Source organism: Buteo buteo, chromosome 12 (genome assembly GCF_964188355.1).
Source record: "Buteo buteo chromosome 12, bButBut1.hap1.1, whole genome shotgun sequence".
NCBI classification, from domain to species: Eukaryota; Metazoa; Chordata; class Aves; order Accipitriformes; family Accipitridae; genus Buteo; species Buteo buteo.
In genome coordinates this window covers 13,734,954-13,761,754 of record NC_134182.1, presented here as the reverse complement: position 1 = coordinate 13,761,754, position 26,801 = coordinate 13,734,954, and the positions used below count along the sequence as shown (strand labels likewise).

At 39.6% G+C, this 26,801-nt stretch overlaps 1 protein-coding gene across 6 annotated transcripts in view; it reads right to left on the bottom strand.

Annotated features, from left to right (window-relative positions):
- The window catches only part of BICRAL (BICRA like chromatin remodeling complex associated protein), a 47,087-nt gene that overhangs the window by 16,561 nt on the left and 3,725 nt on the right, over positions 1–26,801 (bottom strand). For 3 of the 6 annotated variants that reach the window (XM_075042783.1, XM_075042778.1, XM_075042779.1), the window contains 3 exons: positions 4,852–4,900; positions 1,957–2,005; positions 1,806–1,874 (listed from right to left, as the gene is read on the bottom strand). In XM_075042783.1, coding sequence (XP_074898884.1) covers positions 1,806–1,874; positions 1,957–2,005; positions 4,852–4,895 — 162 coding nt within the window. In that variant the 5' untranslated portion in view covers positions 4,896–4,900. Of the gene's footprint in view, positions 1–1,805; positions 1,875–1,956; positions 2,006–4,851; positions 4,901–5,498; positions 12,362–19,261; positions 20,210–20,458; positions 20,673–26,801 lie in introns of those variants that run through there. The other 3 variants (XM_075042777.1, XM_075042781.1, XM_075042782.1) reach the window with 3 other exon arrangements.

The following is a 26,801-nucleotide window of genomic DNA, read 5'->3' as shown; positions in this document are numbered from 1 at the left end:
ATATTTTAGATACCCCTTGCTCCTTCACAATGCACTGTAAGAATCCATCTTTGCAATCACGTTATTCTTCACTTAGATCAGCACAGGGCTCTCACGCAAGGGATGGAGGGAAGAGAAGATGGCATTGGTATTCATTATGAAGGTACAAAAGCATGAGAACAGAGCACAAGTGGAACAAGTGCTGGAGAATGAAAATACAGTAAGCCATCCTAGGAACACAAACTAGAAATCCCTGCTCCTCTTATCACCTGCCTTCTAGATTACCTAACCCCCCAGCTTCATATACCAAAAAGATCTTTTGGCTTTCACCAAATATTTTTGTTTCTTCCAACTGCTACTCCCTATAAAATAATCCCACCTTGCCCAGAATTTCCCAATCCCTCTCAAAATTACTCCAAAAACTCACTTTCTGAAAATACATCAGAAATACACCCCCAACTCCTGCCCACCTCCTCATGCTTATCAGAAGAATCTCTACAAAGAACAACTAGGAAGCCTAGGCTATGACAAATGCATGTCATATTTTTTCTCCATAACCTCATTTTTCTTAGGATGAGTCCTCAAAACCCACCTCTGCCATGCTGCATACAGGAAGCTGCGGTCTGATAATGGCTAGCCTGGCACCAAGTTGAAACCACTGTTCCTGATTAGCTGAAAATCGGGCACACCCTATTACTACTGGTTCCCCACTCCCCCACAACTATCTCAACCAGCTTATCTGGAGAAAGAACTGTCACTCAATGTATGTTTCTTCTACAATATTTATTAATTATACTGAAAGGGGAAGGACAGGGCAAACACTTCACATCACACTACCATGGCTACAGAAAAATCACTAGTTCTCTATACATAGATAAACAGTTTTCAGGATTTATTTATCCCAGTTGTTTAAAGTCCCTACACACCTACAAGTACATCCACATATCTGTTAGGAACATGGGACAAAGAGACAGAGTCAAGATATCAGTACAAGAGGAAGAGGAATTACCAAGGAAACCCTACTCTATGTTTTCAAATAACTGAATCGTGGGATTAAAGTTTTTTTAAAAAACACACCAATGAAATCAAAGAAATGTGGGTCAAAAGGGATCTCTGGAAGTCATCTAGTCCATCCTTCTACTCAAAGCAGGACTACTGCCAGCACTAGAGCAGATCAGCCTTGGCTTTATCTCCAAGGATGGGGATTCCACAACCTCATTGGGTAAAACTTGATCCAGGGCTGCAATACACTGCTAGTGAAAAAAGAACACTGAAGACTACTTGCAACACCTAATGAATTTAAAGTGACTTCCCTAACACTGATGTTACAGGAAGGAAACATCCCACGTTAGCTATTCAGTCTAAAGAACAAAAAACCCCGATTCATTAATTTAAAAAAATTGCTAGCTTAGATTCTACTTAGAAATAAGAAACAAAACCATCCTAACACACACAGGAGATATATGAATGACTAACTTTTAAGGTCTACATTTGAGCACTACTACATCTACAATCACTAAAATTACAAGTGCAGTTTACTGGAGAGACTTACACAAGAGAATATTTTCACTGCTCAGCAAGCCGTTTTACATATTTACAAAACACAGCCCAACAGTGCAGTATCTTTTGATTAATTCCCCACTGAAGACCCAATGAAATATTTAAAATACTAACAGCATGAGGTGGTTCTCTGTTAGCATTAAGAATTCACATATGAAAAAGGTCAAAAGCCACATCTACTTCATTCAGTTTTATAAAAGCCAAGTAAAGCCATAAGAAAAGCATGCAATCTCAATACAAATATAATTTATCTCCTGACCACTTACATTGGAGTTGGCGAAAATTGAATTTGAGTTGGCTACAGAATATTCTGCATTAGTCAAGTCTTCATTGCTCTGGTAAAAGACAAAAATCATGTTTAGAAATAATACACTTAATGAAGCTTATGTATGTCTAATACACAGGAATGCTACTTACAGATTTACTACTAGGTCCATGTAGAAAATAATTCAGCGCCTGTGGGTCCCTTAAGGGGGAGAAAAAAAAATGTTACCACTTTTAGGAAGCTCTTTGTACTAATGAGGCTAATTTAACTAAGCCAGATACTGTATTCATATAGATCAGGCTTACAGTAAAAACACGTTTCTTTCACTGACTCCAATGCCAAGCTGAAAGTTTATACCATCTGAGGATCTGTGTTTCTCTATCAGCACAATTTTCAGATGTTGATCATATTTGCTGTCATTATACCAAGGCATTTCAAGCAATAAGCTATGTTCATCAGAAAATTTTAGTTGCATTCTACTTTACTTCCATTTATGAGGGAATGAGTCTTACTCATATTCTCTTAAAACACAGAGTTTTATGACAGCACATAGTACAAAACCAAAGGAAAATACCACCACCAAGTAACACAAGAACTTAATCAGTTACCACCTCTTCTACAGAGATGAACTATAATGCCTGTTTAGTTAGTGTCTAAGCCAACAGGGCATTTACAAACCTGAATCTGTAACATATTTTCTGCCACCCTTAATGTAAGTTAACAAAAATTTATGCTTGCCAGAGTAACAGTCCCTTCATGTGGAGAAAAAAGCAGCACCTTTTCCAAGTGAAATCAACCATAGAAATAACTGATTAAATATTATTAAATACAATTTCAGAGTATTCATTAACTTAGCACTACCACTGAATAAGACTCAGATTAAAAACGTGGTCTGATAGAGTAAGTGTTGGCAATTCAAACAAATCAAAAATACATTAATGTAGCTGCACATATAGACCAAGTAAAAAACATTAAAAGGTTGTGTTACCTGGGATTATTTTAATACAACAATTATACAGCATTCCCCTACATGTCCATTAGCATGAAAAGTAAAATGACATGGAGTTTTTTGATTTTAAAACATTTTTATTGATTAACAAGTAATAATAAAACATTTCTGAGAAGCAGGAGATTCTCATGTAAAAAAATATTAATTCAAAACATCTCTCCTTCTCTCTTGATCATCCTAGAAAATAAAGAAGGAACAAGTTAAAGATCTTTCAGGTTTACAAGTACGCTTCTAAAATACATCTCTATTCCTCTTTTTTTCATTTAAAAAACAAACTGCATTCATGTGTTTACAAAAGATGTGTTAGACAGTATGTGGCAGGGACTTTATGGTACAATAATACTTACAACATAGAAGTGGTTACATATATTTTCCAACAAAAGTGTCATTTTCATAGTAGATTACACTACATTTCAAGAATCAAAGAGAATAGAACTCATGATCTTATACAGGGCTCTATTGTGCTTATTAGTTTTAACAACAAAATAACCACGCTGTTTAATACCAATTACACTCACTGGCTTTAAATCATAAAAAATGCAATTTAAAATGAAGAACACTTCATCACCTTAAATATTGTCTTTAGTAAGGAAGGAATTTTAGAAGGCACTTACCAAAAATCAAAGATCAGATGGGAAAAAAAATGTTGTTTTCCATTCCTCTAGATGCTTAAGACAGTAACTGCTGCCAGCAGCAGGAAGAACACTGTAATTTTTCACACAAACACTCATCTGTATAGAGAGCACTTCATTTTCTGGACCACCTGTGAACTTGTACCAGTATCCTCCATGATTCATGCTCATGACAGAGCACTTAATTTTCCCATGCAGTCAATTATCATCTTTATGTTCCAAGCAGGATGTGTTTTCATATGGCTACAATCTGCAATCTTGCACAGTATACTTCACAGAAGGTAATTGTGACCCAGTACTAGCAATGCTTTTGCTATAGCATCCACAGAGTAACCCCAAAATCACAGCAGCCACTGTGGTGATATTTTGTTTTTTCTGAAATTAAAGCTCTCACTGGTTTTGCTGGAAGATTTGAGTGAGTGAGAAAAGCCTATTTATTTACTACATTTAAGACAGTAAAAAAATTCTTTTATCAAGCGGAGGTGACCTTTTAGTAGCTGCTACTAGGCTGATGTCATACTAAAAAGTTATCATATATGAAATGTTCAATTTTCTTATGTTTTAAATGCATTATAGCCTATTATCTGTTCTTGAATACTGACATAAATGTTAGCCAAAGGAAGGTAACTTGTCACATACACAAGCCACGAAAAAAAAAAAAAATCTTTCTCAGGCTTCAGCTATACTAATTATTTTTTGAGATTCCCATATGGAATTATAAACCTTCAAATAAATCTGTTATGGAAATAATGAGGGGGAAGAAAAAAACCAGAACAAAACAAAAAAAAAACAGGACCATTTAAAATCCCCAATTTTTTTTAAATCAAGTATCTTTGAGCAAGATGCTAATAAATTCTTGTTTGTTGTGAATACTTAACAGTACTGGGTAGAAGTTCTATTTTTCTAACACTTTTATGCAACTGCATGTTATTAGTAGAAAATAAATATTTATAATTAAGAAAATAATAATTTTACTTTTACCTTTAAAATACAAGCATAGTATGAACAAAGTATCTAGTTCCATTACTCAAAAACCTGAGATCTTTATTTTTTTTAATCCAAAAAAATAATTCTTTGCAATGAAGTTTGTAACAACATTCCTAGTAATGTGCTTCAGCAGTGACCTGATATTACCATTAGCTGAGAAGACAATCCAACCTCCATGCACACTCATTCTTTAGCCTCTCGAGAATGCCAGCAAGTGGACTGTCAGCTAGTATACACTGGGATTGAAGGCTTTGTGATAACACACATCTCCACATGGAGGAAGTGAAGCATAGCTACTCATTTCATTTGCAAGTCACCTAGTCTTGAGACAATATTGAGATAGAATCACCTTCCAGAAGATGATTTTGCAAAATTATTTTTCCAAACTTTTCTGAAAAAATTGGTTAAGGAAAACTTACCCAATAAGATCAAGGAGACAGGATTCATCATCATCATCATCCATGACAACTAGAACAAAAAGGGAGAGGATGGATATCTGGTATGTATCAGACAAAAGATTGCTTTCACCAGTAAAACCAATTTAGAATATCTCAATATTTTTTATTAAACAATTTATGAATTTGACAGATGTCTACTACTATTGGCAAAGTTCTTAAATACACCTGCATCTTCTACAGAGGTCCATTGATTTATCTCAAAATCAAATTCAGTCACATGTAATGGTATACAAAATCCCATGCAACACTTTAGTGTTTAGGGGTTTTTTTAGAGTTTTAAATTGGAGAAAGACAAATTATTAACCAAACTAACTGAACAGAACTTCTATGACTTAAAAAAAGTAGTAAAAAAATCAACAGTGAATGCAGTATCAAGACTCCAATTAAAATGCTTCTATAGGAATGTGCTCCCAGCTAATCCCAGTGAGGGAATAACCGAACACCACAGAACCTACAAAGACCATTACAAATTAGTGGCTATAATACTGGCTAGCCAAAAAGGTAAACAAATTTAGGTCAGTATCATGACAGTGCTGTTATAGGCTAGAACCAAAACTACAGCCAAGACATTACGAAACATTAAAAAGAACACTTATTTTCTAGCAGACCTTTCTTAGGTATTGCTAGTGCCAATACGGCCACTTCCAGTTTCTTCTCGACAATACTCAGAAGTGTACTTGAACAAACTTGTGATTAACAGTAGAGTTCTGACAATCCTTTTAACAACAGGTAGGGAATTCATTTGCATTAGCCAAACTGAATGTAAGCATCCATTCATTGGGTGCAGAGCATTTTTAGCCTCACAATATCATCACCACCAACTCTCTAATGCACTGCCTACTCGGTCGGGTGCTATCTGTACCAAACACGTCCTATCACTCTTTCCTCCGTCTGCTGTTCCTTCGAAGCTTCTGTTTGCATATCCTGGTTCTCCTGTTCACCCTAACTCTCAGAATGTCATCTGAGACCACACCTTCTCCCTTTTTCCTGTCAGTAACTCTCAGGACTATTTAATCTTCCCTTATTCTCTCTGTAAAGATCCCATCTAATCCACCAGTTCAAATATCAACTGATGCTAGCGTTCCCTAAACCTCTTGGTACTCTGGCTTCCATTTAGTTATCCAATCTAATCTTCACAGTGTCTTCTAATCACATCAAACTGATCACTGTGCATTCCATGCTTGTTTTTTTCTCAACTTCCCTTAAAAAGTCTGCTATCATATTTATCACTCAAATTTCTTAACATAGTTTTGGCTTTAATTCATTTTGCGCTCTGTCTTACTTCTTGCCAAATAGAAACTTACTCTCCCTGGCTGGATCCACACAAATCATTCTTCAGGCTCTCCCTTATACAGCCCTTTAGCTAAACATGCAATTGGCTTTATTAGAAAAAATAATGATGTTTTTCCTCATTTCACAAACATGATACCAGAAAAGTCTACCCAACATACTGTAAACTCCTACCAGTTTACAACAAACACTAAAACTCCAAGAAAAAGCTACGTTTTTGTTAAACGCCAAGAATCACAACCAGTCTCCTCCAGAAGTGCATCTTCCTAATAACAAGCTTTAACAACATTCTTGTCATCACTAGCAGAATACATATGAAATATTATGTCACCTTTTTTTTAAATGCTGGTTTACCAAAGACCTAAACTGTATAAAACCATTACCAAGTTTTTATACAGCTGATCAATGTACCATCACAGAGCCACAAACCCACCTATGACACACAGCTCTTGCTACACTGAAAAGTTGTTCTGATCAGCATTCACAGACTAAGGGGCTACATTCTCCTGCACCTCGAAAACTGCAAATATAAAGCACAGCCAGATCACTACCATCTCAATATCCCCACAAATGATGGCTAGATAATACTATACAAACATGATACCACATGGTAGTGCCTTTGTGACATACCACAGGATCAACACACAATTTAAACAGCACATACAGGGGTGGGTATGTGTGCTCAATATTTTTGCCTGTCTTCACTGGCAAGTGCTCCAGCCACATCACCCAAGTCACAGAAAGCAAAGGCAGGGACTGGGAGAATGAAGAACCACCCACCACAGGAGAAGATCAGGTTCAAGACCATCTAAGGAACCTGAAGGTGCACAAGTCTATGGGACCTGATGAGATGCATCCACGGGTCCCAAGGGAACTGGTGGATGAAGTGGCTAAGCGATTATCCATCCTGTTTGAGAAGTCACGGCAGTCAGAGAAGTTCCCACTGACTGGAAAAGGGGAAACATAGGTCCCATTTTTAAAAAGCGGAAAAGGGAAGACCCAGGGAACTACAGGCCAGTCAGTCTCACCTCTGTGCCCGGCAAGATCATGGAGCAGATCCTCCTGGAAACTATGCTAAGGCACATGGAAAACAAGGAGCTGACTGGTGACAGCCACCGTGGCTTCACTAAGGGCAAATCGGGCCTGACAAATTTGGTGGCCTTCTACAACGGGCTTAAAGCATTGGTGGATAAGGGAAGAGCAACTGATGTCATCTCCCTGGACTTGTCCAAAGCATTTGACACTGTCCCACACGACATCCTTGCCTCTGAATTGGAGAGACATGGATTTGATGGATGGAACACTCAGTGGATAAGGAATTAGCTGGATGGTCACGCTCAAAGAGTTGCCGTCAACAGCTCAATGTCCAAGTGGAGAGCAGTGATGAGTGGCATTCCTCAGGGGTCGGTATTGGGACCGGCGCTCTTCAACATCTTTGTCAGTGACACAGACAGTGGGATCGACTGCACCCTCAGCAAGTTTGCCAGCGACACCAAGCTGTGTGGTGCAGTTGACATGCTGGAGGGAAGAGACGTCATCCAGAGGGACCATGACAGGCTTGAGAGGTGGGCCCGTGCAAACATCATGAAGTTCAACAAGGCCAAGTCCTGCACATGGGTTGGGGCAATCCCAAGCACAAATACAGGCTAGGCGATGAGTGGATTGACAGCAGCCCTGCAGAGAAGGACTTGGGGGTGCTGGTTGACAAAAAGCTCAACATGACCCAGCAATGTGTACTTGCAGCCCAGAAAGCCAACTGTATCCTGGGCTGCACCAAAAGAAGCGTGACCAGCAGGTCAAGGGAGGTGATTCTCTCCCTCTGCTGCACTCTCGTGAGACCCCACCTGGAGTACTGCGTTCAGCTCTGGGGCCACCAACATAAGAAGGACATGGACCTGTTGGATCGAGTCCAGAGGAGGGCCACAAAGTTGATCAGAGGGCTGGAGTACCTCTCTTATGAAGACAGGCTGAGAGAGTTGGGGTTGTTCAGCCTGGAGGAGAGGAGGCTCCAGTGGGACCTTACAGCAGCCTTCCGGTACCTAAAGGGGGCCTACAAGAAAGCCGGAGAGGGACTTTTTACAAGGGCATGTAGTGATAGGAGAAGGATTAATGGCTTTAAACTGAAAGAGGGTAGATTTAGATCAGATGTAAGGAAGAAAAGTTCTTCACTGTGAGGGTGGTGAGGCACTGGGACAGGTTGCCCAGAGAGGTTGTGGATGCCCCATCCCTGGAATTGTTCAAGGCCAGGTCGGATGGGGCTTTGAGCAACCTGGTCTAATGGAATGTCTCCCTGCCCATGGCAGGGGATTTGGAACCAGATGATCTTTAAGGCCCCTTCCAATCCAAACTATTCTATGATTCTATGAGGTCTGTGAAAGAACATTCAAGATCATAACCAAGCCACAAACCTACCTATTTAGACTAAATTCTGTTCCTATTTCGCCACACATACCCAAGATCTACATAACCACATAACTGCAGGTTTAAATCTTTTTAACTGACGCAGATTTGCAATGAGGATTAGTGTCCTGTTAACTTCAGGACAGCAACATAGGAGATGCACAATCAGACCAAGTCCTTGCACACCCAAAAGCAACTACCCATTCAGTCTTAGAAAAGAGGGCAACTTTAGCAACACATGACCTTGACAGAGATGATCATTTAAAATTGTGTTAATATAAGCAAGCCTATCCTGTGAAATTTTCCTAATACGCTTTTTACAGCACAAATAGTAGAAGAGTTTGCTGCTTTTCTTGCCAACTGTCTTTTCAGATTTTCTATACACAAGTTATACAAATTCTGTCCTCACCACTTGTTAACATACAGCGGGCCAACCAATGACTGATGTATGAAATGGGCAAAAACTGTATTAAGTCAAGACAGTTTGAAAATAAAACTCGACACAATGAGTGGAATTAGAGGATTAGAGTTACATAGCCTAGACCAGTGGTCTCTGAAGTGGGATGCGTGCAAGACAATCCACTGGGGTGCAGGAAGAAAATACTAGAACTTCAGTACATGTACACATATATTAGGGGTGCATGCTCAAAAAACTTTTACCAAGAGGGGTGTGTGATCAAAAACACCTGGAGACCGCTGGCCTAGACTCTTAAAGATTGACTCACTTCTCTGTTTGGATCAGTTGACAGAGGCTTCAGCCCATGGGCAAGGGGTGTGGATGGAGGCTCCAGGTGAGGCTCATCTGGGCAATTGTGGTGCACCAGTGCACCCAGGGCCCTGACAAGTGCCCATGCTAGAGACAACTGGGGGAAAATACACATTAGAAAGATTCACACAAGCTGCTGGAGAGCTGTTACAATGCAGCCTAATAAATATCTAGTTATCATCAATACTGTTCTATAGTGCCTTTTTAAAAAAAAGAATTAAAAACACAAAAAACCCTGTTTATCATAAGTAGGCCAAACTCAGCCCTCCTGGTGCATCCAACTAATTTACAAGGGCAGTCCTTACTAATTAGTCACAACTCAGCACAGATATTCCCTGTAACTTACTATTAGCAAAGCCTCTACTGTTTTATTTCACACTGCTGCTACTGCACTGGTGAACCTAGCATATACTTCAACTTGGGTCACATGTACTTGTGGAAGCAGCACTGCCTATCCCTTTTGGGAAATAACCAGAGTGCCCTTTATTGCACGCTCCCAAACAGAATATAAGAAAAGTTGAAAGTAATAAAACTGACGAGGAAATCCCAGTTATGCAGGCCAGTCCTCTGGGGGACTGTTACTATGTGGCCTTAAAGCATCTGCCTCCCTTTCGACACTCTCACCTACTACAGAGCAAAGACCAACAAAAGAGGAAGACAGCAGTCCTGCGCCCCTCTCATCCACTTTCCTGAGTCAGCTCAAGGCTTTGAACAGTCGCCTGGAACAGAAAATTCATCTGACAAAATACATTGATCTGTTTCAACTTGGGATTAGCTTCTTGATTTGGTTCTGGCCTGCCACAGGGCTACAAGAGTGGTAGCGCCAACACAAGAGAGGGAATATGAGGGAGCTGAGTAGGTGAGTACAGCAGAAGGCAGCAGTGCTTCAGCCAGCTTAAAGCAATTGTCAGACTGTAGCCACACACGTACAGTTAATCCAGCCACCACTTTCACATTAGCTGCAGTGCAGGCAGGTTGATGGAAGTGATTATTCCCCTCTACTCAGCATTTGTGAACTCCCACCTGAAACTATGTCTGGTTTTGCCACGCACACCCCTCCCCTGCCTCCTTTAAAAGAAATATAGAAAAACTTTAAAGTCCAGCAGAATGCCAATAAAAGCCTGCATGCACATGACACTAAGAAAGTCTGAGGGAACTACATTTCTTCAGCCTGGACAACAGAATGCTAACCTAGGCACTACCCACAGCTTGCCACTAGCTAAAAGGACTACCAAGAAAAGCACAGCCAGCCTCTTCATATCAATAAGCAGCAAGACATGAGGCAACAGCCAAAACATGGAACACAAAGTCCCAACCAGATATAAGGAAAAAAGCAGTTCACAAATAAGAATGCTCAAGCAAGAGGGTGGAATCACCCTCTTTTGAAATTTTCAGAACTCAAATGGCCCTGACTGACCTGTCCTAACTTTGAAGCTAGTTCTGCCTAGAGCAGGGGGCAGGGCCAGATAACCTCCAGTGGTCCTTACCACCCTAAATTTTTAATCACCATGCTAGACAATCCACAGTATCACACAACACATGCAGGGTCTACAAGCTGCAGAGTCATTAACACTCGATTTGTCCAGAAACAGCCCAACCATTCATACATGCTTCATATACTGCACATGGGTTTTGTAACTTAAAAAAATGGGAGTATTCAAAACCACTGTAAATACTGGATTTAAAATTCACTTAAATTATATTCAAGCTTTTAACCCAGCAGGCAGCTAAACACCACAGAGCCGTTCGCTCACTCTCCCCCCAGTAGGATGGGGGAGAGAATAGGAAAGAAGGTAAAAATTGTGGGTTGAGATAAAGACAGTTTAATAGGACAGAGAAGGAAGGGAAAATAATGATAAAAGAATATACAAAACAAGTGATGCACAATGCAATTGCTCACCACCTGCTGACCAATGCTCAGCCAGTTCCAGAGCAGTGGGCCACCATCCCTTGGCCAACTCCCCCCAGTTTTATTGTTCAGCATGACGGCACATGGTATGGAATAGCCCTTTGGCCAGGTTGGGTCAGCTGTCCTGGCTGTGTCCCCTCCCAACTTCTTGTGCCCCTCCAGCCTCCTCGCTGGCAGGACAGTATGAGAAGCTGAAAAGTCCCTGACTTAGTGTAAGCACTGCTCAGCAACAACTAAAATGTCAGTGTGCTACCAACATTATTCTCATCCTACATCCAAAACACAGCACTGTACCAGCTACTAGGAGGAAAATCAACTCTATCCCAGCCAAAACTAGGACACTTGTCACAAAAGAATTGCTTTCCTTTCTCAAAGTCATTTATAATTTCATACAACCTTAATGCATAGCTTCAGATACAAAGCAGTAAAATATTATTTTCACGTTCTGTAAAAAGCCCAAGATAGTGTCCAGTTTAGAAAAGCAACATTTAGAGCAGTAATTCCCCAAAGTGCAACACGATCAACATCAAAACTTGGTAAGCCAGAAGTAAACAAATTTATCTGCAAAACTGTTGTAAAAATCTACAGACTCATAAATTCTGAGAGTGAACACTGACCTTTGGAAATCAATGTTTTAAAGCAAGGAAATGGCTGCTCTAGTTAGAGCTTCATAGCGGGAGATAATCAAACTTGCATACAGTAACATATGTAGGACCTGAAGCAGCTACTGTCTGAGTTACAAGATATGCACACTAATCCTCACAAGTTCAATAAGACTTGGTACACATCCAGTCAGCAGGAACTCTAATGACACCTGTCATGCTTTAGAACAGCTCTGAGCTATCAAATCTTCTGTACTGTTCTGTTGCTCTACAACATTCTCCAGAATTTTAATCTACAATCCCAACATTAATAGTAACTTCACTATGGAATATCTGAAGAAATACATTGTCACTATAACAATAATTTTAACAAGAAAAATAGAAGAAATCAAAGTTACTGTAATAGCCACTCTAGTAAATGGTATTGTAGCGAACTGAGTCTGCTACATCAAATTTATGACATTTTTATTCCTCATATCCTTTTTGAATACAGATGTAAGATAACTTTATTAGCCCAATACAAGCATCCATTCCTTGTTAAATTACATCAAAGGATCACAGCAGCGTTAAGTGATTCCACACTGACTGCAGAGGCAAAACACCCAGAGTTGAAGTCCTTCCCTCACACAAATTTCCACCACGACTTCCATTAATTTTCACAGTGCTAATATTTCGCTCAGTGTGCTTCTGAACTGGGGCGGGGGGGGGGGGGGGGCATTTTAGCACATATTAGGTAATGCACATCATTTAAGCAGTATGAGCTTCAGGTTGCTAAGGTGCTGTAACTACTGCCTTACTGCCACTGTCAGTTACCTCTGGTTCCTAATAAACAGGCAGCCTTGGATTCATTGAAGGAAACTTACTCACACAAGAACAACCAGACAGACCTCCTTTGCATTCTCTGCAACACATGAGTATAAGAAAGGAGTATAAAGCCAAACACTTATTACTATATATTTTATTCTTAAATTTTGAGTCCGTGCTACTTTTGAACAATCTAGTATCTTGCAAACTGGACAACTTCAGATTCTTGTAACTAACCAAGCATGTGTTTTATAATCAACTTAAGAGCTGCTCACCACATCAAGCCCTTTATTTTCAAGAAACTGATTTTTGCACAGATGGAATACAAAACACAAACATTAAGAGGTATTTGCACTTCCCCCCTCATTACTGTAAAAAATGATGCGCAGCAGAATAATGACACAGTATTCAATAGAAAAGAGGTAAATATTGAGAAACTTGATGGCAAATTAAAATCTCACTCTCAATTTTACTCAGGCAAAAATACAGAAGGCATAATTATCAAAAAGTTGCCATTTCAGAACAACAGGAGAAAGGAAGCAAAATTAATTTTTAAAATGTACTTTGTAAAACACAAGGATTTAACTACTCACTTGTAAACAATGCTGTGCTTATATTCTACAATACGTAATTATTCCTTACAGATATTTTGTCTTCCAGAGTAATCAACAAAAAGCAACTACTATACTGTTGCAAAATCTACCAGGAATTGTGCTCTAAAAAAGAGCTACCTAAGAAATTTGGGATTCTAACCTAGTAACACAGTACAATACACAAGTGTGAACTTTCTATAGATATGAAAACATGTTTTAATTCCAAGATTTTAAATCTGAGTAGTACTTTTAAGATGAACTAACAATGTTTGAAATTAGCTGTGGAACTGAATTTAATCATCAGTATTTCAAAGACATCTGTACGCAACAGAGTACAAGAAGAAATTTGTATGATGCAAAACCTCTCTACAAATACTTCAAAATATGGATACTATTCAGGAGTCAGATAAATAGCAACAAGATAAGAAACACAAAAGCGTGACATCTCATGAATTGCTAGGTGCGACATTATGCATCTTCATGGTTTCTAAGATCTGGTGGGACATGAACACCTAAGAGGACAGGCAGGGTCTTTACACGGTTATGAGGTACCAGCCCCACATACAGAAGGGCAAATAAAAACCACACACTAAAGCACAGACAACCCACAACAGGTTGTTTACCCAACTCTTAAATTTTATTTCCATTTAGTATACCATTAAAAAAAAAAAATTCTTGATTTGAGTTTGGCAAATGTGGTAACTTACCAAGCTTCCAAAATCTAGTGATATTTTAATATATTAAGAAAAAAATGGAAATCTGCAGTTCAATTGTTAACAGTATGTATGATACTAAAGGTTAATCCAGCTACAGTCAAGCAACCGAGTACATGTGTGAACCCCCAGTGCAGCTGTCTAAAATCTGGTTTCCCTCAGACACACATGTTCAGCATCAGATCTCTTAATTTATTCAATTTTTTCCTACTGCATCCAGAGCTGCTCTTGGCAACACCAAAATCTTGACAAGACTTTCATCTGGAAACAGATGTTTTAAACCACATAGAGAAAATCCAGAGTAACTTGCAGCCGGGAGGTCAGGATGCTTACCTACCCCACAGGATTCACCAGGTTGAACACTCAGCTCAGCCCATTTCCCCAGCAGTGACTATCCTCATCACTATGCTACGGCCTATTTTGGGCTCAGTCTTCTAAGCTGCTCCACGGCATACACAATTCTTCAGGAATTTCAATATTCATAAAATATTTTGAAAGGTCCTAGTTTCATACCAAAAGAGGAAAAGAAGGAGGTGTAACCTCAACAGTTCCTTATGAACTGCTCAAAGGAAGTTAGATGCTCTTAAGTATTTCTAGAAACTACTGTATGCAATAACGCAGGCTATTAGCATACGTTATTTGTGCAATGCAATACTCAAGAAACATAGAGTCAGTTGTTTTTACCTTGTTCCTACTAGAGAATACCTGTGTATCATACTTCTCATTTTGTGCATATGATTTTCAAAGATTCTGAAAAAACACGTACGCAGTCCCAGAATGTAACTTCCTTATGAACTGATCATTTCTCAATTAATTTATAAACCAATGTGCAATTAATATCTTTTCATTGCCCCTCTAGTCCATACTAGTTTAGGGGAAAAAAAAAACAAACTGGTTACCTTGCCACAGGCATGGTTCACACAAGCTAACATGGTTTTATGTATGGGAAATCAACTGAAATTTGAATATGATGAATTGACAGATGTGCAACTAATTCAATAGTGCAGTCCATATCAACACCCCCCAAAACCAGACTGAAAATCCTCCACACTGCCAACCTTGTCCCTGTTGAAGCCAATGCCTTGCTGAAGCCAATGGAGATTTTGCCATCTATTTCAGTAGGGCCAAGATATTTTCTGTAGTAGACACATCTCAACAAATTCAAGCTTCAACACCAGATCTTGAAATTCCACACTCAGATCAAGTTCACAGTAAAACTACTACTGCAAGTTCCACCTGAGACATAAGATGGCATAAGATCAGCCCTTACAAAAATGATCAGTCTCTTGCAATCAAGTTAAAACTTTCTCCCTGGACTCCTCTCTCTTCACCACCCTTTCTTAATACCTTCAGTGAAAGAAAGGCTATTGTATTAAGTTTTGACAGCAATGTGCCCACTTTCTTTTCCTTTTGGTAAGCATTCCGTTACTCAAATTAACATCAGAAATAGCTCTGGAACATTTTAAAATGAGTGCAGGAAAATAAAAGTAATAAAAAAACTTGATAGTCTATTTGCACTAGTTGATCATGTTTTTATTTTGTTTAAAACTGCAGCAATTCTCAAATAAAGCAAAAATAATACAGACACAGTAGTTCAGGGGCAAATGAACATTTGAAAATAAAGACACACATATTCATTTAACTACATGATGATCCTGAAAAAACGTCAGTTCAGGTCAGTGTTCATGCATTTATATTCGTGCAACAAGGACTTTACCAATACTACTTATTCCAACTTTCAAACTAGAACAGTTGCAGGTCACAATGAATATTAGAACAGTTTATTACTTGCTGCTTTTCCTCTACCGCAAGAAAGCAAAACATGCTTGTTTCTGTAGACAATCCCCGTGTCTATGCTGGACCAGGTATGTCACCATAGAAAAACCTTTCAAGCACAGATGCAGCTTATTCCAGCAGAACTACTAGAAGAAATTATGCCAACTCTCTGAACAGAATGAACTACATTATCAAAGAGCCTCTTATGTCTGGACTGTATCTGTTACTTTGACAGGGATGACACACTTTCGCACTCTCACTGCCGCATCTACACTAAAAAGCACCAGCCATTAGACTTAACCACAAGTCTAATGCAGCACAAAAAGGCACAATCATTGACTATTAGAGCCACATTATAAAACACACTGCAGTTATGCAGATACAACTTGTCTGGAACCGAAGTGGAAGTATACCAGCAAAACTCTGAAAATACAGCTAGAGTACAATGAACACCCAAGTAGCACACCAACGCATCCATGCCTGCAAAGCTCTTCGACTACAGACTTACCTCTGTTGCAAAACTTTATGGATACAGAAAGGAACCTTGGAGGAAATTGGAAATGCAGCTTATACTAGCAGGATTTTGGTTTTTTTTCTCTCAGTACAACTAAACTAATATATAAACTCTCCTGCAAAAGGACACATGGGGGGGGGGGGGGGGGGGACACAGGAACTAAGGGGACATATCCGTCAAGGGCACAACTATGTAGCCCTGACCTTACCTGAGGCCACACATATACTGAGAGTATTATAGTATTATCAACTCAAGAATACAGGTGTAATATACAAGGTAAGTGCTCGAAGTATGAACAAAATAAGAACACACTTAAAATACATTAGTATCATACTAGTGAATAAGCCAAGGTGGACCAATGAAAGCACAACTGGACTAGTGTATTGACATGGTGAGCTTCTGCACTCCTCCATCAATGTATACAAGCTATGCAAAATACAAAGTACTACTTGCAACAACAAGAAAAAACTTTAAAGCTCAGACACGCCCAAAGAAATACATCTAAAAAGAAGAGACCTAGTATATTTAAATACTATCTGCCAAAGATCTCAACTCAAGATGAGAATACACTTTGCTTTAATGCAAGCAGGTCAGAGTAGAAAGTATATGTAGTCATTTGGCATTATGCCCTGAGAATATATAAACTGGTCATTTTATCCTATTTTTGTCATTTCTTCATTATTTTCACAAATTAGTGAAAAAAATCCACACAGAACCTGCCAGACATTAGTGCATAATAGAGAAATTTTATTGTATAAAAATACACTACCGCTAAAAAAAAAATCACTATCTTGATCCCAAGACTACTGTTAACAAAAATAAAAAATAATCATTTCAAGAAAGAGTGGATTTCATGTAGTAGTAAGATCTCTGAAATATGTGAATACTGTACTCCCCACTCAACAGATTTTCAAACAAAGCTTTAGCAGGTGTATTGTTTAAAAAGCTAAAATGTTAACAAGGTTGTCCCCATGAAAGCCTTTAGAAAAGACAGTTTATATTCAGGCAATTTTTTTAGTATATTCCAAGCAATAAAAATGTGTATTTCACAAGAAATGTCATTTAAAAGCCTTCAACACCAACAGGCAAAGAATTTCAATAGTCTTAAAATTAACCCCAAATTTTAAAAAAATCTCCCAATTCCTTCGGGAACAAGCAAGAGGCATGGGAAGCCCTCCTCTGATCTGTCAAAAAGCGTAAAATGAAGAACTAAACAAGCATTCCACACTCCTTAGTGGGCGCAGCATGAGCTGGTCTGGCAGCATACTTGCTGTTCCTGAATACAGATGTTGGCATTAAACTCAACCCTCTCAAGCATTGATCAGATTACACAGAAATGTACCAAAAAAAAAAAAAAAGTTCTGATCAAAAAATAGGAGACCATTTTCAACACTCTCCCTAAAAAACAGTACCAAAACAAAACTTTAAAAGCACATTAAAGTGGAGCCACCAAATTTGGAAAAAGCACTGCTTCCCAAGACATAAAGGATAAAAACTTTAAAAGACGTTAGTCCCTCCCTCAAAAAAATTACCAAGAGAGTAACAGCAAGAAAATGAGTTATCTACCCACCCACCAAAAAGTCACTTGCCCTTGTATTTTTGCAAGCACTTTTAAAGGTATTGAAGGCTCTTCAGTAAAGACTACTTTGCCCTATGTGCTACACTAGAGCATTTTTTAAAGGTGGATTTCTTTTTTAATGACATGTATTTTTTGATCATTCAACAGATGATGTTCTTTCAAAACTTTTTTTTGTCCTACACTCTGAATGCATCTCATGTCAAGAAACACGTAGTTTAGAGACATGAAAAAATGCTTTGAAGTGATGTTTAAAGGCTTTAATCTGGGAGCACAGGCCCCTCTGAACCAAGCCAGCTTAATACCTCACAGGACCGTGACCCAGACTACGCAGGAGATGGGGGAAGCCTGAGAAGGCAGCAATTCAGAGCAACTCTGACAGGGCCCTTCCCGAAAAGGCCCATGCCCAAAGCAATCCACCCTTTTTGCTCCCTTTCACACACAGAGCCAAGAATCCTTCACCTCTCTCCCCAAACCACACACAGAAGAAACTCCTTGAGGAAAGTGGGGGGGGGGGGGGGGGGGGCAAGCAGCTTCTGGGATTTCGGGGAGAGGATCTCAAGGCCCGAGAGAGTAACGTCTTCCGAGACAGAAAGAGAAATGGCCCGAGCAGGGCGCGACGGCAACGCCCCACACGGCGCGACGACAGCAGAAAGGACCTTAAAATGGCGCCCGTGGGGGAGGAGAGTCGGAGTGAAACTGCGCAACAAACGCTGGCAGGAAGCCAGGCAGCGCCATCTTCCCCGCGCTCTCCCACTCCTACTCGCACCGAGAGCTGCACCGCAAAGGCTGGTCGCCGAGCCCCGGCACGGCTAGAGCCGCCTCCGGAGGACCTCTCCCTTCTTCAAATCCTGTTTCGTTCCGTACTGCCGAGCCCCGAGGAGAAGGGGAGCAGGGAGCAGAGAATCGGGGAAAAGAAAAGGCCTCCACCTCTCTCTCCTTCCCCCAGTGGTAATTTAGTAACAATTCTAAGTAAATATAAACCTGCCCTCTATACGTCGTTTGATTTTGGCCGGTTTTTAACAGTACTACATCTGCTTTCTACCAGAATCTGTAAGTGAATTTTGCAATTAATAGCAAAACCAAATTATAACAAGTATTGAAGCGCCCCATAAACCAATAAATGTGAACTGTGAGGAGTTCAGAAAATCCCCTCCACAAACAACAACTGTTTTAAACCACAAGTAAAAACTACTTAGAAAAACATTGTTTCTTTTACGGAAAATAATCCCAGCAGCACAAAGGATCAGATTCACATCCACTCTACAGCAAAGCCAAACGGGTTACTCCAGAAAGAGACGGTTTATTGTTAGGTTTTAAAAAGAGGCGTTACAGTTAAATATTCTGTCCCCAAACGGAAAAAAAAAATATATACAGCGGAAAACTTGGTCCCGAAAAGGAGAAAAAAGCGCATTAGCCCAAACCTACCGCCTGAGCATTTCGCGCACCCACAAAAAGCAGCACCGTTTCCATTCCTTGGTTAAAAGCAGGAGGCACGGAGCAATTCAGAGGAAATTGCAAATAAAGAACCAAACAAATCAAATCAAATCTAGTGGCGACACCAAAAACGAGGAAACCAGTGAAAAATAAATCCCCAGAAGGCACAAATCTGAGACACAAGCTCAAAGAAATGACAAGATTAGGGTGGTGGCGAGTGGACGGGGTAAAGGAAAAAATCAAGCCAGGAGTGAAAATGGAAAAAAGAAAAGAAAAATCCTTCCCAGCTCCACAGCCAGGAGAGAGATGAAGTGTCTCCATTTTCCCAACGAGGAGGAAGAAAGAGTGTTTCACAGACCACAGAGCTTTAGAGAAAAGCAAAGAAACGAGGGGGGAAAAAAAAGAGGGAGGAGATTTGAAAAGATTATTTTTCTTTCTCCCTCACACACTCTCTCTATCCCCCTCTCTCCCTCTCACTCTCTCTCTCACACTCACACATACACACACACACACTCTCCCTCCTCTCCTCTTTCCATCCCTCTCTTGATGGCCATCAAGGGGGCGGAAAAAAAAAAAAAAAAGACAACAACAACAACTAATTTTAAACCGGCTCAATCAATGAGTCATTAAAAGAGATTTTTCTTCCCTCCTCTCCTGAATTTGCATGGCATCAGCAAGAAAAAAAAACCCACCCCAAACCTCTCCCCTCTCTGCAGCTATCAGCCTGGACCTGAAACCTTATCTCTCCCTTCTACCCCCCCGCCTTTATTTTAAGAAACAACTTTTTTTTTAAGTGCCCTCAGCAGCCACCGCCACCAGCCTCGCGGAAAAAAAATAAAAAATATATATATATAGTTCATTTCCATGTGAATCCACATCTGCCCAAACAACAGCCACCCACAAAATATCCCTCTTCTTCCTCCTCGTCTCCCCTCTCGCTCGCTCTCTCTCTAGATATATATTTATATACATAGCCCCAGAGCCAATAGCTCTCTGGGCTGAAACCTAATATCCTGGTTTTGGCAACTCCTGGTTGTTAATTTGCTCCTCTTTCTTTTCTGTCTGTCTGGAGATAGATTTCCCCCCTCTCTTTTCCCTCCCCGAAGGAAGGGAGGAAGGAGGTTGTGTGTTTTTTTTTTCCTTGAAATTTTTATCACAAAATTATAATACACTCAAAGGGAAACTCACCGTCATGAAAAAGCAGTGCCTTGTCAACGGGGTTTCTTCGCCATCACATCAGGGGCTGGCAGTGTAAGAGAGAGAGAGGGAGAGCGAGAGAGCGAGGGAGGGAGGGGGGAGAGAGAGAGCGCGCGAGCGAGGGAGAGAGCGAGAGAGGGGGAAAGAGAAAGCGAGCGAGAGAGGAGAGCACGGCACCGCGCTGCACCGCACCGCGCCGTGCCGTACCGCGCCGTACCGCACCGCACCGTGCCGTACCGCACCGCACCGTACCGCGCCGCACCGCGCCGCGCCGGCGGGGCCCGGCCGTGCCGCTCCGCCGGGAGACAATGCCGCAGACCGGCGCCCGGGCACACGCACCGCCGCCCTGACATGATGAGTCCCCAGCTCCAACGCGGTCCTCGCTTCGCGTTTTTTACAGTCAGTCCCTTTAAAAAGTTTAGCTGCCTTTTTTTTTTTTTTTTTTTTTGAGAAAGCCGTAGACCTGGCAATCTAGACGTTCCTCAGCTGTTTACTTTCCGTTAAAAGTTGGGGTGTGCTTGGGGTTACAGAAAAGGAAAAAAATAACCAGGTTCTTCCCACTAAAAAGAACATCGGTTTTAACAACTTGGTTGCTCTCCCTCGTATTAAGGTTGTAAGCCACTACACGCTTGGGGTGGGCGCAGGGGTCCCCCAGAAAAATAAATGCAAGGTCACCTTGAAACAAGTAAGATTTGATCCTCTCACAAGTTCCAATATTTTGAATATTTTTAGAAAACGTTCTTTTTCTTACCACCACCCTTGGTGGAAACAAATGACATGAATTTCAAGCTGCTTTAAAAAAGTTTCGGGTAACCTAAAAATGCTAATTTGGAGTCAAATCTTATAGCTCTGGGAGTGCATTGATACAATTCTACAATTTATTTCAGCTAAAAGTATTAATAATTTTGTTCAAGGCTTGTTGGTTACAAAAACCTAATTCAACTTAAAATACTCACTTTATTAATCAAAACCATAATTTAAAATCCTTTATTCAGATGATTCAGAGAAGCCTAGTTCATTTAAAACAAAAACATTTTGATTGAAAACTGAGTTAGCGTCTTAGCATGTAGAGATATGTATGGTAATGCTTTTAAAACAAGAAATCTCTTTAAGACCCTTTTTCTGCTCGTAATCGTAATTCCCACGGACTTGCACACAGCAAACTTTTCTGTTTTTTCCTAAGAAAAAGAAACTTTGTTAGAACTCCTTAGAGACAAAAATTTGAAGACTTTATTTAGTAGCCCATTCTTCTTTATTAGCTTTACAGCTCAAAAAACACTTCAAGGTTTTAGTTTTTAGATACAATTACATGAAAACAGTTATGGGCAGTGTACTAAGTAGACCTTCTCAAAAAATTTGGCCAATTTTTTTTAATGTTGAATAAAAAGTCAGCACCTCAGCATTGTTTTCAATTAGAATTGGGTTATTATTTTTTAAGTAATCAACCAATTCATGTGATAATATGGGAAACAAAGGTTAAGCCTGATTCCAAACCTTTGCCAAAGCCAAGACTCACCTGCAATTCTTGTTTATGTGCATGCCCACAGTAGAAAATTTAGGTGAAGTTTCAAATCACTCCCTAAATGGAGAGGTTGGGCCCTAGCAAACAGGCCTTAGCATGAGTCCAACAGATGCTTTATGCAGTCCAGACAAACTGAACGCAAGCATGGCGCTGCCTAGTCCATCAGCCAATATATTAACTTCACTTTTCATAAATTCACTATGGACCCGAATAGCCAACAATATGGACGTAAACACCACATATCAAAGAGCTCAGCATCCTAACTGGTCTTAAAGCCTATACTCCTGACACCAGCATTAGAAAATCAAAAAGGCCAAGCTTCAAAGTCCCTAACTTCAGCACATGCTTCAAGGGGCTGCCTACTCACCATCACTGGCTTTAGAGAACACTGCTCAAGTAAGAACTTAAGAGCTGGAGGGACCACAAGCGTTTTTCTGATTTGGTTAACAGGAAGGAACTTTGCTTCAGAGGTTACAAGGCAGAACATCTGATCAGTATATTATTATTCTCCCAGTCCTACAGAAACCACAAATAGGAAGTAGGCAATACAAAGAAGGAAGAGGAGGAAGGAGGACAAATGCTTTTTAATAATTTCCTTATCATAAGAAACATAAGGAAGCCTACCTAAATCGTCCATGATTGTACCATAATTTACACTTGCTCTCCCTGAAGGATGTTTCAAAGCAGCATTGGCAATAACCGTGCTAAGCAGGAGGAGTACAAAAAGGGAAGGAGAATGAACATCTATACAATGAAGCACCCTGTAGCAACTAGATTTCTCCAGATCTACACAAGTCAGTGAGTTTAAGAATGAAAACCTTTTACATTGCCACTGAGTGGACAAAAGCAAACCAGAACACACTGTACCCTCTGCAGAAGTAAATTTCCATATATTTCTATATTTGCTTTATCTGTTCAGAATCAAAATTGGCTCAGGTAGAAATGGTTATCAAAAAAATCAAGGGTTGGATGTAACTTTATAGGTCAGATTGAAGTACACGCTTAATGTTACCTTCAATACTAAAAAGTTTGAATACAGTCTTCAGCTGTAGTGTTAGCCCTTTCTGGTGTGCTACAGAATTTTCCAGACCACATTTGTAAAGAAATACTGCTTTTTGCTGTGAGGTACTCATGCTTTTTTAAGAGGATCACAAGGTGTTTCTGAACTGAGTGTCATTGCCCCAGGAGGTTGCCCCTCTTCTCACTGCCTTACTGCATTAACACAAAAGACCCTAACATGTCAAAATTCTTCTGCCCCAAGGTCACTTGCCCAGGGCTGTAGTCCTCAACCAGAATCCTATTCTCCAAATTACGTCCAGTGCACATGCAGTTGCTGTCTCTCCTTAGCTTCCTCAATCGTATTAATTCATTTTCTCATTTATTTTCCTGTAGCAGCTTCAGAAGGAGTAAGGGGAAATAAGCATGAGAAAAAAGGCAAGACCAGTGTCATCAGCTGTCAAACTGTGACCATGCTATTTAACAACTACCATCCTCACAGGTGTGCAAAGACACCAAATGACACTTGGAGTGAACTGATACACATAGCCCTGAAATCAGATTGTGCAGAAGTGAAAACTAGGCTTAGATATTGAGAGGGAGAAAATAAGGGGGTGCAAAACACCCTCCCTATTCATTCTGTCTCCAGGTTTCTCCTAGATCAAGTCATTTTATTATTCAGCTCATTTTTCCAGGTCTACATCACAAGCATACCAATTCTTGTGCAAATGTAAATTAGTACCCCAAAAGAAGATCACACAGCAGCAGATTCATAAGAAAGAATGTAAGGACTAAGCTATTTGCATTGAAGGAATTAATTCCACAGTCATCCTCAGATTCTTGCATGAATTGTTGCTTTGTAACCTTAACTCACTGCATTATTTCTCAGGTATATCGGATGTAAAAGAATGCCATTTACTCCACTGCAGCCTTGCCTCCTCAGACTGAGTGCTTCAGCTCTACTGATGGACTTCTACCTCCCATACTTCTTTCTCTCTCCATCCCATAACAAGTTTCTTGTGTCAGCTCATCACCAGACACGCCATTTACCCAGCTACATACTGCTTTGTTAATTACTAATTTAGATAAGAATAAACAACTGTAAGTTTGAAGGCACAGAAACATGTAGGTCATCATTAAAAGGTACAAGCAATGCAAAGGTAGAGGTCACAACACTTGAAAAGTAGGGCACTCAAATACAGTGGCAAGAAGAGAGAAAAGGACTTTAACTTGGAATATAAATGCAACATACCACCTGAAAAATTCAGCTCAATATCCGTATCAACTGCCAAATTTTGAATAGTTGCCACAGATACTTTGATGACCCATCAGTAAAAATTTCCTAAACGTGACAAATTTCAGCTTGATACCATCCCTTACTTACACAAAACAGTACTTACAAAACCAAGGTCATAATTACATGATGTAACTCATAAAGCTGTATGACTCCAGTATCAATCATCATACCAAACACAGGACTATCTAACCAAGATGTATCTTAAGGGGTGACTGGTTGGGACATAGGTAGTAAGAGGAGGTAACAAAGAGTGAACCTCAGAACAAGAGATTCACACCAGTACCAGAAGACAGACAGGTTTCTATGGCTGGAGATTGTGTGAAGGCCAACAGGGCTGGTCTGTGTTGAATCCAAAGAACAGATTTTGGAGAACTGTGCTTCTCTGAGATGTGGATCTAACATACAGAAGACAATCAAGTAAAACCAGAGAATATGTGGTGACTGGGCCTCCCATTGAAACAAATGACATTGCAAAATTTTTACTGGAACAGATCAAGAATAACTATATCATGCTCCAGGTTATTTAAATAGAGTCTCATATTCTTCAGCTTAAAGTACCTTAAAAAGGAGAATTAACTTTGAAAGATTAATAGCTCTCGCTTCCAATTTAGAATAATCTTAAGATATCCAGCCACTGAAATGTATTGGAAAAAACCACCTCTGGAGACAGAACTTTACTATGGTATCTGGAGTACTACAGTATCTTCAACAACTAACACCGCCAAAATTTATAGAAGAAATTTAAGCTAAAAATGATGACAGAAATTGGGAGAAGCTTCTACAATATTCGTAGTTAATTTGGTTAGCATAGATGAATGGGAAAAAAAGTTAGGCAAGTAAGGATGCAGAAACACGTAGGAATATGATAATGAGTAGATGGACACAAGGTTAAAAAAAAAATTAGTAGTAGTAATTAAAAACAGCAGCCAGGCAATAAAGCTAACAAAAGGACCATTCCTAATACAACTGAGGTGCTGTGGATAATTTAAAAAAAAAGAAAAAAAATCAAATAAATATTAATAGAAGGAACCTAAGCAGAAAACAGAGGCCTAAAACATGACAGGAGGTGTTACAGGGGTAACGGAAACACAGTGGAATAGTAAGTTATACCAAAAGCATTCATGTTCAGGAAAGAAACACAAACATGCTAAGCTATACTTGTATAAGGACAAGACATAATGGAGGAACAGAAGGGACATTATGAATAAAGTACCACCTAAAGTCACAACTTAAAGAATGGCTTTACTTGGGTACTTCTGGGACCCTACTAGAAACCAACTGGATAAGATTTAGATATGAATAAAGATTGCTGTAAGGTAAGTCTTAATATTATCACTAGAAAGTGTACCAATATGAATGGAATTTATTGTCTCAGATTTAGACTGAAGAACAAATGCTAATAATAGGAGGAGGCAGTCCTCCTTCAACATGATACAAGTTTAGTTAACTAATGAATATACTAGGAGACAGCTAACAGAAAATAAGTAAATTTGGATACAATGACTTCAAGTTAATTCTATTTAAATTGTTTGGAAAAATAAATGGAATATGTTTGCATTTAAGATTCACAATTCCAGAATGGAAAACTTTGATGTACTATTGAACCTAGGCGGTCCATTGAACTGGCTAGTCCGATAACCAAACATAGTTTTCTGAAATGCCTTAAAATTTAAAAAAAAAAAAAAAGGCATCTGAAGTCTAAAGTAAGGCACTGAAAAAAATCTCTTAGGAACTTCAGAACTAATAGAATAATTGCCTCAAAGGGAGAGTCCATAAGACAGCATCTGTAGCTTACATACTTGGTCTCCAGAATTTAACTAATGTCAATTAGCGAGTTAGGATTCTAAATACCAGTTAGCAGCTAGGCCTGGACCAAACCTAAGTGCTCTTCTGCTCTGAGCTTTTGTGTTTAGCATATTTGGGCCTTGCTTTGTTAATCTTGAAGTGCCTCTTGTCATAAAATGTTATGCTTTGAAGTCTGTCCCTAGTTTTGGAGGGTAACTCATTTTCATAGAAATGAATTTGTTTCTCTACCTTTGGCATTGGGAATACCAGGTTCTCAGAAGGGACCAGCTCAGACTCGTTTCAAAACAAGTGCACCTTGACTGGTTGGAATATAATTAGTATCTTAAGCATTCCCAAGGATTACATTTCAAAGTTTTTGCATTACTCACAGCAATTAAGATGCACCAAGTAAGTTTTATAGTTTTAGCTCTCTCTAATTAGTGATTTAAAACCACACATATTTTACATTGTCTTGCCTTTCCATATGGCCAAATATATAAAGCACAACATTTTAGTCCAAACAAAAGCTTTTTTAAAAACAATCAGTATGCCAAACAATGTTAAAGGAATTTATTTTTTTCCAAGAGAACACAAGAGATACAGTGACTTGACAGTCACTTTTACTGAAGCCCCATTCCACTGCGAAAAGCGTACAGTCTACAGTATCTTAAATGAATCATAATATAGCTTACATCTTTAATGCCTGATCACAGTGCCAGAGGAGTTCAAAGAGC